The sequence below is a fragment of the Ochotona princeps genome, chromosome 17, assembly GCF_030435755.1.
Source record: "Ochotona princeps isolate mOchPri1 chromosome 17, mOchPri1.hap1, whole genome shotgun sequence".
In the NCBI taxonomy this organism is placed as follows: domain Eukaryota; kingdom Metazoa; phylum Chordata; class Mammalia; order Lagomorpha; family Ochotonidae; genus Ochotona; species Ochotona princeps.
This window is the reverse complement of record NC_080848.1, coordinates 38,380,983-38,393,700: the sequence shown is the minus strand read 5'-3', so window position 1 is coordinate 38,393,700 and position 12,718 is coordinate 38,380,983. Positions and strand designations below refer to the sequence as shown.

Genomic DNA, 12,718 nt, shown 5'->3' with positions numbered 1-12,718 from the left:
TTTTGGGGCACTTTGTGGTCAGGATGGTTCACGGTTTCTACCTTCAGCAGGGCTGTGTACCACCTTGACATTGTATTCATTTGAAGTGAATTTAATAAAATGCTGGGAAAAAAATATAAAACAGTAGTAAAAAGACATTGTAAAAAAAAGAATGATGTATGTAGGATACTTAAGAAATTTCTGAAAAATACCCATTATGAAATAGCTGTGCATGAATTTCACGGTGCTTTTGCCTCAAGACAAACACTTTAATTACATATTTTTGTGAGCTTTTCAAAGTCCCCTGGTATGTGTAGTTCAAATGCATGTCTCTGGAAGGAGAGGGGCCCTGCTTCCGTCACCCTCCTCTAGGTCTCTGTCACAGCTGAAACCCATGGCGGCAGGTACATTGCTGTCAGTAATTCCTGGTTCTCCCACTGGGAGATGGAAGGCCACGTGGGCTGGATGGAGAAGGGGCAGGAGAGAGTGGGTCGTTAGGGGGCGTTTTCAGGGAGGCCTGGGACTTATCCTTGAGGTCCCTGCTGTGGGATTTGGAGCAGGAGGCAGCAAATTGCCACTCCCAAGCCAGGCTCAGACCACTGGTTGTCCTTGTAAACAGTATGTTGCCAGAACACAGCCTTGCCTAACTGCTTACGTGTTGTCTGTGGTAGCTGTGACCAGAGGCCATGTGGCCTGCAGTATTTACTATACAGCCTCTGGCCCTTTATGGAAAAAGTTGGCTGGCCTTCTGCCTCGGCCCTACTACAAAGCTGTCAGTCACTTCCTGTGTGAGGACTGGGACTAACATGCATCTGCTCACTCCCTTGTTGTCCCCACTGCCATCTAAGCACTTTCCAAGTCATTCCTTTCCCAGCCCCTTCCTGCTGCTGCCTGGAGGGAAACCCTAGGACATCCTCCTGTCCTGCAAAGCCTCCATTGAGGGCTCTTCTGAGAACAGATGCCGGGAGGGGAACGAGAGAGTGGTCAGCAGGGCCAGGCCCGGTGCTCTTGGGCAGTGGCCTCAGGCTGGCTGGAGCTTCTGCTGAGCAGAGCTGGATCCCCTTCCGGCCCAGCCTAGGCCTTTAAAAAGCAGAACCCCGGGGATGAGTGCCCAGGGACACTCAGCTGGAGGCACATGGCACCTTCGGTTTGTGTGGGGCACCAGAGCCTTCAGGTTTGCTTTTTAGGAGCTTCCTAAATCAAATGATTCCATTACCACCTGGGAATCTGGGTGAACATGTTGCCCTGGGAAACCAGAATTTGGAAACTTTCTGGGTCCAGAAGGCTTTTATGTTGCCCGGGCCATCGTCGTAAGTGAAGACAGAGACTGGGTGCTGTCACCCCCTTGGCAGGGAGGGGATTCCCCCCGAGCTAGCAACATGCTCTGGTTCCATGGAGCACAGGGGAGGTGGATCTCAGCCCTTCCCGAATGCAAGGGGTTTGTATGCTTCTTTCCTCTGAAGTGGAGACCCAGAGGGGCAAGAGAAGGTCTCATGCTAGGACTGCCTGGCAGGCAGCGCTGGCTCTCCCAGGTCCCTGCAGCCCAGGGCCCAGGCCAGCCGGTAGAGTTGTGCAGGGCAGGCGCCAGGCCCCCCACTGTGGTATGGAGCTACAGTCTCACCCTTGTGACATCTGGCCGCCCACACTGATCTGTTTGCTCAATGCTGTGCGTTTGTCCAGCCCTTTAACTCGCTTCAGCACCCTGAGCGCAAACACTGGCTGCTGGCTGAGCTGGCTTCTCCGGGCGGCCACGCTGTGATCTGGGCCCTGGGTTGCTTAGAGCTGGGAGCAAATGTGGCCAAAACTGTGACCCTGGCTTTTCCAGTTGGGTTGCCCTGACCCCTGTCAGGGGGTGGGATCCCCACAACCAGGGGATTAGGGAATGCTGGTACGTGTGAAAGGATTCCTCTCTGGACTTGAAGACTGGTCTTCAGTTCTTCAACAGGGAGTCAGTGCTGAGTGTAAAGAGAAAGGGGCAAGGCTGCCCTCAGCCTCCTGTGGAAGGGGACTCATGGCCACTCAGCAGTCCCCATTCACAGACCACGCAGGGTCCCACGGGAGCAGGACTCCCATCCCATAGCCGACCATGCCTTCCCTTTCCCGGTGTCTGTCCTGGGCCTGGGAGCCTGGAGCTATCAGCTGATTGCCATTGGCTTGGGAGGAATTTGCCCATCAGAGGGTTCCGCCTCATCAATCTTCATGGGTGGACAGAGAGTGCAGTGGGGGCATTGGCGGGGCCTGACCGAGCTGCCAGGATGAGGGAGGTGGCAAGGGCAGGCACAACCCCTCCCCACTGCTTTGGCAATGAGGCGGAAAGGTGACCACAGGGACCTTCTGTTCTGTTTCCCCTCTGGTTGTGTTAAGCAACAGCCTAGCTTTGCTGAGTGTACTCATCCAGGTTAGCACCTGGATCTTGGCCTGCATGGGTCATCAAACACTCAGGTGTGTCACTCCAGTCACTTCTGCACACTGCACTGGGCGTGTAGTGCCAGTCCCACCCAGACTGCCCGGGTGACATCTCCCTCAAGCTAGGGTATGCCCTGAGGGCTGGTGGATTCCGTGGGGCATGGATTTGTAAAGTCACTGCCGGGGATGCTGCATGTTGGGCCTCAGGCCCTGCCTTTGCCCACAGCCTCCCAGCCTACCCTGGCAGAAGCACACACCCTTGGGCAGCTTAGAGGGGGTCCCATTCTTATTATCCTGAGGTGGAGGCCTGAGGGCACTCTTGTCCAGTGACCCGGTTCTGTGGCTAAGCTGCAGGGGAGGAGCCGCCTGCAGCTGCTGTTTTCATCTGTGGGAAGGTCACACCAACCGGCTGTTTATGGTGCAGTGGAGGGACCGAGCAAATGAGTCATAACCTTTCCCCTCACCTTTCCCCGAGTGAAGAGAGGCCAGGCTGGAAGGGCGGGCTTGCCCTGCAGAGCCCACTCCAGGCATTGGGCGGCTGTGGGAGGGCCCCAAGAGCTGGGAGAGGGGCCTGCGAGCCCCACCTGCAAGCTCCGCTCTGAGTCAGCAAACAGCCTCTGCACATGCTTCCCCTGGCATTGCCACTGCAGCTCGGTGCCAGCTCCCTCTTGACAGCAGGACTAGGTCCTCCTTCCCTAGCCCTTGCGGCTATAGGAGGTGTCTGTGCTGAGCCTTTGGCCAGCGTCTGTCAGCACGGCCACTGAGCAACCCTTAGAGGCCAGAGAGGCAGGGGAGAGGCGACACAAAGAGGGTGCCAGAGAGGTGGCCAGCCCCCCTCAGAAGAGATAGGGGCAAATGCAGATTGACTGAGTGATGTGACTTTGCCCTGTGAGGAGGCCAGCCAAGGACCGCCAAGGACAGGTGGGTCTGACCTCTGAAGGGAGATATTAGACATCTGCAGGTAGGGAGAGCAACCGGGTACTTAATAAGGAACTGCCCTGGTGCCTGGACTGAAATGTGTGGACAGCAGACAGTGCCACAGCAGCACCCCCAAAGGCCGTGTGGCCTGGTGGCCCTGCATGTCACCTTGACTTGACTCTCACACTTGACCCTTGCCTGCCTCCGAGAGACTCTGGAATTTTGTATTCATGAAATGAGGGTAAGTGATCTCTATCTTACGTGATTGCTTTGAGTATTTTAGAGATAATGTGTAGGGTGACTGTTTGGCCTAGTGGCTGAGATGCCAGCTGGGACACCTGCATCCCACCTGAGAGTGCCTGTGGACCAGACCCAGACCCACTGCCAGCCCCGCCTCCTGCTGAGGCTCACCTTGGGAGGCAGCTGGAGATGGCTCAAGCGACTGAGCCCCTGGTATTCGCTGAGGTTATGCCTTCCGACTTCCTCACCCAGCCTGGCTGTTGTGTTTGGATTTGGAAAGAGAAGAGCAGATAGACGGTCTGTCTCTCTCTGCCTTTCAAATAAATAGATATTTAAAATGTTAAACAGGGCCAGAGCCATATGGTAGTAGGCTAATCCTCCACCTATAGTGCCAACATCTCATATGGATGCCAGTTGAAGGCCTGGCTGCTCCACTTCCCTTCCAGCTCCCTGTTCATGTTCCTGGGAAAGCAGCAGAGGATGGCCCAAAGCCTTGGTACCCTATACCCACTTGGGAGACCTGGAGGAAGCTCTCAGCTTCTGGCTCCTGGCCTCGGATTGGCCCAGCTCAGATCATTGTGAGCATTTGGAGAGTGAACCAGCAGATGGACAATCTATCTTTGCTCTCTGTAACTCTGGCTTATTAAGAAAAAAAAAAAAGGTAAAAGATACTACATAGCGCAGGTGTTAGCAGTGGTTGCTGTTTTTGTGTGCCCTGTCACGTAGTGAGGGAAACCTGCCCAGGCCGCTCCTAGGCTCCGCAGGAAATCTCTGGTAGGCATGGTGGCTTTAGGAGGAAGAGATGAAAATCAGTATTATCATCAAAACAAACAGCGAATGTCCACAAGGAAACCCCATCGTCTCCTGTTCTGTGACCACGCACTGACTGCTGTCAGGTGTCACTGCTTTTCAGCGTTCATCTGACACAAAGCCTGAATGCTCTCCAGCTAAAACACACACAGCTTGACTGCCTGTGTGAAGATGTCTGTTGGCCAAAAACAAAACAAATGACGAAAACCACCTTGGACCAAGAAGTTAAACGACAAACGTGAAAGCATACTTGAAATATATGGACAAATTACTAATGTCTTTACAAAATCAGTACCTATCTTGCAACTTTTATTTTTACCAATTCCTAGCCAATATCCTTAAAACTTTTTTTTTAAGATTTATTTATTTTTTATGGGAAAGACAGATATACAGATAAGAGGAGAGACAGAGAGGAAGATCTTCTGTCCGATGATTCACTCCTCAAGTGGCCGCAACAGCTGGAGCTGGAGCTGCGCCGATTCGAAGCCAGGAGTCGGGAGCTCTTCCGGGTCTCCCACATGGTTGCAGTATTCCAAGGCTTTGGGCCATCCTCGACTGCTTTCCCAGGGCTCAAGCAGGGAACTGGATGGGAAGTGGGGCTGCCGGGATTCGAACTGGCACCCATATGGGATCCTGGTGTGTGCAGGGTGAGGACTTCAGCTGCTAGGCCACTGCGCCAGGCCCTAACATTTTTTTTAAAAAACTGGTTTATTTATTTGAAAGGCAGAGTAAGAGAGGGAGGGGAAGTGAGAAAGAGAAAGAGATTGATCATCCATTTACTAGTTCATACTCCCCAAATGCCCACGTGACCAGCCAGGGCTAGTAAGACTAAAGCCAGGAGCCACGATCTCCATTTAGGTCTTCTGTGTGAGTCACAGGGACCAAAGTACGGGACCATCCCCTGCTCTGTCCCAGGGTGTGTGTCAGGTGCATCAGTAGGAATCTGGAAGGTAGAGTTGGAGGTAACTCAAACCCAGGCCCTCCAGTATGGGATAAAGGTATCCCGACAAACTTTTTTTTTTTTAAATATTTTGTTAATTTGAAAGAGTGACAGAAAAGGAGAGACAGAGAAAGATCTTTTCATCCGCTAGTTTATTCCCCACATGGACCAGGTGAAATCTAGGAACCTGGAGCTCCATCTAGATCTCCAACGTGAGTGGCAGGACCCCAAGTACTTGGGTCATCTGCTGGTGCTTTCCCAAGCACCTTAATTGGTAGCAAGCAGAACAGCTCAACCTGGCACTCATATGTCAGTGTTGTAAGCAGTGCCTAAACCTATTGTACCATCCTGTTGGCCCCCAGTCTTGCTTATTTTTGCTTCTGCTTACCATCCAGGTGATTTGAAGTAGATGTGATTTTAATTATCTGTGAACACCAAGAAATGGACTTGAAAAGAAGGCCACTGCTGAAGTGACAGATCGAAGTCCTTGGGGCCAGCATTTCACTTCGTGACTAAGTCACCAGTTGAGATGCTCATGTTCCGCACTGGAGTGCCCAAGTTTGAGTTTGGGCTCGGCTGCTGACTCCAGCTCCCTGCTGTTGTGCCCCCCTGGGAAGCAGTGGAGGGGGCTCAAGTAGTAGGCCCAGCTACCCAGCGGGGAGACCCAGATTGAGTTCTCAGCTCTGGACTTTGGGACTTGAATCCCAGGCTTCCATTTGTGGAATGCAGGTTACCTGCTGGCCAAACACCTGCCCCTGTCTATTGCCTTCTGCCTATTTTGATTCTGGAAATTTATGTTAAGAAAATAATAATAATGTAGACATAAGTTTATACTCAAAAATACTCATTGAATTGTTATGTATCATAGATGTTAAAGGACTTGAGGTCCATATCAGAAAAAAAATGATGCAAACTATCCAGCAAACAAGATTTGAGGCATTCATGATAAAATATGTTGAAGAAGAAGAAATAATATTGGAAGACAAATATCACGTAAAAATGAAAAAGGTTCATAAAACGATGTGGTCCCAAATATGTTGAAAAAACTATAGATATGTATAGAAAAAGTGTTACAGCGAGGGGAAGGCACTGTGGGGCAGCCAGTTGAGCCTCTCTGTCTGGGTCACTTGCATACCATGTGAAAGTGGCTTGTGTCTCGTTTCTGCTTTCAATCCATCTTCTGTTACTGTGCACCCTGGGAGGCAGCAGATGAGGACTCAAGGGCTTGGGTCCTTGCTGCCCACACAGGGGATGGCGCAAGTGCACGAGAGGCCTGGATTGAGTTCTTAGCTCCTGGTTTCATCCCAGCCCAGCCCCAACTGTTGTGGACATTTGGGGAGTTAACCTGGAGATGGACGATCAATCTGTGTTTGCCTTTTGAATAGATAAAACTTTAAAAGAAGAAAATAATTAAAATTCCCTTTAATGCATTGGAATGGCTGTGTCAGGGCGACTTTTACTTTGTACTTTTGTCCCAAGTATTTTTATGACAGGCACATACCACTACTAATGTGGGGGAATGTTTACGTGATGCAGGTGCTGGCGGGAAGGCTGTGTGATGTGGCCATCCTGAGGCTCTGTTCTTCCCTGTCGGAGAGAATTTTTTTTGATGTTGATAAGAATGTTGCAGGCAGGGAGAGGCAGGCCCTCCGGCAGATCTGGAAGGCTCCTGTCCTTATCCTTACCTAAGGGCTGGGGTCTCATTCAAGGACCTTCAAAGATGGAGCATTCTTGATATTGTGCTGGGAGGTCGGGTGGGTCCTGTTGTTTTGGCGTCTAGCCTGGACCAGGGTTAAAGCAAAGGAAAGGGCTTGCTTCCATGCTGTCCTCTTTTCTGGAGCATTCCTTAGTCCTGTTGAGAAGTTCCAGACCCTCTTTGTGCCCAGGGTTGGCTGATGTTTAACTGGTTTCAGTGTATACTGCTCCGCAGACTCCGAAAGACTTCCCTAATGGCTTTCTTCACCCTCCCCGGCTGGCTTCCCTTCTTCCACAGAATGTTGAGCTAATTGGTCAGTTCTTGGCGTGGATATGGCCACAGAGGCATCTCCTCTACAATAAGGCTGCTTGGCTGGAGTGACCAGCAGAGAGCAGCCCACATAGCTGAGTGGCATGTCCTGAGTCTGCGCACTGCTGAGGAGGAGAACCGTGCACTTTCAGTGCTTACCTGGGTGTGCCAGGCACACAGGAACACATCACATTTCCTTTGTCTCCATCTGGAAGGAATTTCTGAATGGCCCTGGGTCCCCTCTGTCCTTCCCTGAGAAATCTAAGAGGCCTGCTATATTCAGGCAGTTAAAAAAGAGCTCTTTGTGTGTTTGGATGTTTTGAGGGGAGCCTGTTGACCACTCCTATATCCTTATGCCAGTGGCTCACACACTGTGGATTTGTTCATATTCCCTTTACGTTAGTTATTTTGAGGAAGGGAGAAAAATAAAAACAGCCAACCAGGAATCTTCCACCTGCTGATTCCCTCCCCCAAAGTATGCAAAAGCCAGAGCTGAGCCAGGCTGAAGCCAAGAGCCATGGTCTCAGTCCAGGTCTGACAAGGGGGTGGCAGGGACCTAGGTACTTGAACCCCCGGTGCCTGCCTCCTAGGACAGGCATTAGCAGGAAGCTGGATAGGAAGCAGAGTAGCCAGAACTCAAATATGTGACCTGGGCAGCACAAGAGGCAACCTAACCCCTGTGCCAAACACTCTCCTCCTCATACCTATCTAATCCTAAGATTCCAAAGCAGCTTCAATCTGTCTTTGCAGAATAGTGCAGACAATCAATTTTATCACCCCAAATAGAAACTGTATCCATCAGCGTCCATATCTGATTGTTGCCAGTACCTTCCCCAGCCTACTATGAGGCTCTCTCATGGTGAGAGATTTGTCCAGGCCTGGATTTCTCTGGCGTCACAGAGTCGTCGGCCTCGGCCCCCATGGGACCCCTCTCACTCTGCACCAGCGTTGACACATGTGAGCCTCCGAGGGTGACCTCACTGGGAGCAGAGCCTGTGCCCTTTCCAGGTGGGAAGAAAATCTCCTCCTTGACCTTGGGAATCTGGGAGCAGGTATCCCAGACCGGCCCCTCCACAGCCCTCGGGGGGCTGTAGGATTCTGAGCAGCACCTTCTAGTGACTGGTTCAGTCTCTCAACCCAGAGCAGCTCTGCCAGCACCTGGTCCCCTGGGGACACCATTGCTTTTGTTGTTTGTAAATCGACACGCTTAAACCCAGTTGGACGTCACTGGTCTCCTCTGTCTAAAGGGTACCTACGGTTCCTCATGCTGCTGGCTAGCCTCCCAGGGCAGCCTTGCAGAGAGAAGAGCTGGGACGCTCACCCCCCTACAAAGGCCAGTGTCATGCCTTCCTTCATTGCCCCCAGCCCCGCTCACCAGCCTTAACCCAGGCAGGGAAAAGTTCTGTGAGCAGTTAGTCCCCAGGGTGCCTGTACCCTCTCCACTGAGGTTTCCCCTTCTCGTCCTCCAGCTGCCCAACATGTTCGGCGACCTTCGCTCCACATTTATTGCCCTGATGATAGGCTCCTATGCCTCCTCGGCCGTCACCTTCCCAGGGATCAAGGTAAGCGTGTGCCCATGCCTTTGACACATTTGGCTGAGCAGAGGCCCCCGACAGGCTCTCTCAGCCCCTCTCAGCACAGAGCAGTAACTAGTCACCCAGGGGTTGGAGGGGCCTCTGTGTCACGCCCACCTGGACAGGATGCACCTGGGCGTCACTGGCAGCAGCCCAGAAAAACGCTTGAGCTCCTTGCTGCAGGTGTTACTGCCCGCAGGCCAGGGCAGAGGTGGGGGAGCTGCGTCTGGCCAACGTTCATGCTCACTCCACCCCCAAGCCTGTTGTTGTCTGGCTGCTGCTCCCCAGCACAAGAGCTCTGCCCTCAGCCAAGTGGGTGCAGATGTTTCCCTTGCTGGCAGCGCCCGCTCCCCCGGCAGCAGCCCCAGGTCCAAGCCCTTCCCTTGGGGGTGTGAGTGCAGGGGAGGGTACCAGTGAGGAGAGGTGGAGGTCTGGTCTCGCTCCTGCCCACCAGGCCCACACAGGGAGCTGCCTTCGGGGCCACACCTCCATAGTCCCTTGCCCTCTGCTCCCCACACCAGAGCACACAGGGTTAGCTTCTTTCACAACGGAGCAAAGGGAGACACATCCTCCTGTTTGTTCCTTGGGTGTATTTTCAACACCTACAAGACAGGGGGATACCTCAGTTTGTGGGAAAGTGGAGTGAAAAAGAGAAGTTTATTTTGACACAAAATGATTTTGAAGTCTACTTGTAGTTTTTGTCATCAGACGCATTTCCACGAACTGTTTGAAGGCCCTCCATATCCCTCCAGGTGGGCAAGGCTGGCAGGTGCCTGCCCTCATTGTGCTAGAGAAACAACAGACGAGCAGATGAGTCACGAGGCTCGGGGTCTGCCCAGCCTAGCCGCTAGGCACCAAGAGACAAAGTCGTGACAGCCGTGGTTGGCCTCTGCAAGGTGGTGACGTCTGATCCTGGCAGAAGGCACAGAGATTACCGTTGTGCCAGGCAGGTAGCTGGCAGGTGCAGACGAGCTGCAACTAATGCTATGCAGGGTGTTTGGTGACCAAGCAGATGGGCTGCCAGGCCTGTGCCTCTTTGTGCAGCTCGGGGGCGGGGCGCGGGGGGAAGGGCCGCCAGGTTGCCCCTCAGCTTGCTGCCTACTCCAGCTGTCTTCTGCTAACTCTACCCTTCCTCCTGACCCTGCCCCATGGTGCCGTCAGCTCATCTATGACTCTGGAGTTTCGTTCATCCTCATCCTGGTGGTTTGGGCTGCCTGTTCTGGGCTGGTGTTCCTCAACTGCTTCCTCAACTGGCCTTTGGAGCCCTTCCCTGGTCCGGAGGACATGGACTACTCGTAAGTAGACACGCCGTCCTCCCCCATTCACGCTGCAGCCAGGGTCCCAGGAGGGGCTAGTGCCTATTCTTCTGTGGCCTGCAGGGTGAAGATCAAGTTCAGCTGGCTGGGCTTTGACCACAAGATCACAGGGAAGCAGTTCTATAAGCAGGTGACCACGGTGGGGCGCCGGCTAAGTGTAGGCAGCTCCATGAGGAGTGCCAAGGAGCAGGCGGCCCTGCAGGAGGGCCACAAGCTGTGCCTGTCCACTGTCGACCTGGAGGTGAAGTGCAAGCCGGATGCCACAGGTACCCACCCTCGCAGCTGCTGCCTTCTGGGGTTCTGTTGGTGTCTGCAAGAGTCAGCCGAGGCTCTGGGGGCATCCTTTTCCTGCATCCCCACCTTATCCCAGAAGGGGAGGCGAGCAGGCCCAAAGGGGTTAGAGGGATCTGTCCTCCTCCAGCACCTGCCTATCAGCCGCTCATGCCCTGGATGGCAGGTGGCAGTGGGCCTGGCCCTGAGCACCCACTTTCTCCCCCACAGCGGCCCCCTCGTTCATGCACAGCGTGTTCAGCCCCATCCTGCTGCTCAGTCTGGTAACCATGTGTGTCACGCAGCTGCGCCTCATATTCTACATGGGGGCCATGAACAGCATCCTCGAGTTCCTGGTCAGTGGCGACCAGAAGACAGGTAGGTGGGCCCTGGGCCTCGGGGCATGGCCCCAAAAGAGGGCGCTGCTGGCCACTGGGTGGGAGCTGCACTAGCCTTCCAAACTGATAGCAGCAGTGCGCCAGGCACTCTTAGTTCATCAGGGAGGTTTCATCACCACCAGCCCCGCCTGTCCTTTCGTGTCCGCATCAGGGTGTCCCTGCGCAGGAGGCAGGGAAGGACTGAAATACCTCCGTGTGCATCTTCCAGCTCTGGAGGGGTGGTAGACGTGTCTACTGACAGGAGCCCTGCACAGTCCTCTGGGCCCTGGGCGTCCCTGCGTCCTCATGTTCCACTGAAGCAGGGAGAGCTGGAGGCTCCCAGGAGTGTGGGCCAGCTGAGGCTTGCTAACTCCGGGCAGCTGAGCTGATAACCCACACACGCTTTCCCCAAACAACACAGGAGGCCGACAGCTGAGGGCACCCACAGGGAAAGTCCTGTTCCCTGGGCCCAGGCTGAGTCAGCGTCAGCCGCAAGCGGGACGAACACTGGGCTGTTCCCTCCCACCGTCGGTTCCGCTGTGGAGCAGCTGCTCTGGGGTTACTCACCAGCTTGACCCGGGGAGGGATCAGATGTCAGCTGTTCCAGGGGGTGAGACAGCCAGCTTTCCCCAAAGGACCAGGTCACATGAGTTCTACCACAAAGATGGGGCTGCTAGGGGCATGAGGTTGAGAAGCCTGCTGCTGTGGGTTCCTGTGGAGAAAAACACCACTGAGAGAGAGAGAGAGAGGAAGATCTTCCATGTGCTGGTTCAGTCCCCAGATGCTGGGGTTGGACCAGGCAGGCTATGGCCTGGAGCCAGGGACTCAATCCAGGCCTCTCATGCACTTGAACCGTCACCTGCTGCTTCCCAGGGTATGCAGAAGCAGGAAACTGCTCAGATGTGGAGTGAGTACTTGAATTTGGAACGGGGACTTGAACCCTCTGATAAGAGATGCTGTTGTCCCACGTGGCAGCCTAACCACTGTACCAAATGCCACTGCCCACACCATTAGCTTTGTTTAGACCAGCAGCATCCGCCCCAAGTTTCTACTAGAGGGACCCCCATTTTGGGGGGCTCTCAGATCTGTGGGGCATCCTATGGAGAAAGCTGGGCTAGTCTATGCCAACTCCCCTTGTTGAAGCCACTTAGGCCCAGGTGGCTGGGGACCGCCCCCTGTCCCCGCTACTCCTGAAGGTGCCCCTCCAGCCCCAGAGCTGTGCCTTTTACTACAAGTCTCAGAAATCTTGCTGTCCAAGAGGACTGTTTGTCAGCGCCTTTCTGTATTCAAAATCCGCTTCGAGAAGTAGAGGAAACGAGGCCAGGAAGTTTGTGCTGTGGCAAGAAGAGGGCTGGTTTTCCCCTGCTGCTCCCGTGACCCGTGGTCAGTGGACCAGCGCCTGGCTGGGCCCTGCATGATGGGGTCATGGGTGGAGGAAGGGCACAGCTGTGGTGGCCCAGTGTCCTGGGCGGACTCCTTGTCCTTGCGTCTCGTGCACATGTGAGATTGCCACTAGGAAAGATTTGCTGAAATGTGTGTGCAGCCCTGGGGGGAGAGCAACGCCTCCTGAGAGTGGGGACTCTGCCCCTGCCAGATCTTCTGTAGGCAACATGCCACTGCCACAGCCTGGGGCCAGGCCAACACCAGTCACTGATTTATCAGCTGCACGGTTCTGGGCCGCCGGCAGGCGGGAGGAGGTCAACAGGGCCTCAGACAGCCCAGCCCTCCTGGCCTCACCTCCACTCCCAGAGCGGGGTCTGGATGCAAATATAGGTGTTGGGGTCCCAGGCTTACCACCCTCTTCACCATCTCTGCACAATAATGTGGCTACTTCTCCAGTAACCTCTATATTCTCTCTGCTTTTATTACCTTTGCTTCCTTGG

General features: G+C 54.0%; 1 protein-coding gene across 4 annotated transcripts in view; it reads left to right on the top strand.

The window, feature by feature from the left end:
- The window catches only part of SLC43A2 (solute carrier family 43 member 2), a 36,579-nt gene that overhangs the window by 16,404 nt on the left and 7,457 nt on the right, over nucleotides 1–12,718 (top strand). For all 4 annotated transcript variants that reach the window (XM_058676735.1, XM_058676736.1, XM_058676733.1 and 1 more), the window contains exons 6-9: nucleotides 8,768–8,860; nucleotides 10,034–10,167; nucleotides 10,252–10,454; nucleotides 10,690–10,836. In XM_058676735.1, coding sequence (XP_058532718.1) covers nucleotides 8,768–8,860; nucleotides 10,034–10,167; nucleotides 10,252–10,454; nucleotides 10,690–10,836 — 577 coding nt within the window. The remainder of the gene's footprint in view (nucleotides 1–8,767; nucleotides 8,861–10,033; nucleotides 10,168–10,251; nucleotides 10,455–10,689; nucleotides 10,837–12,718) is intronic.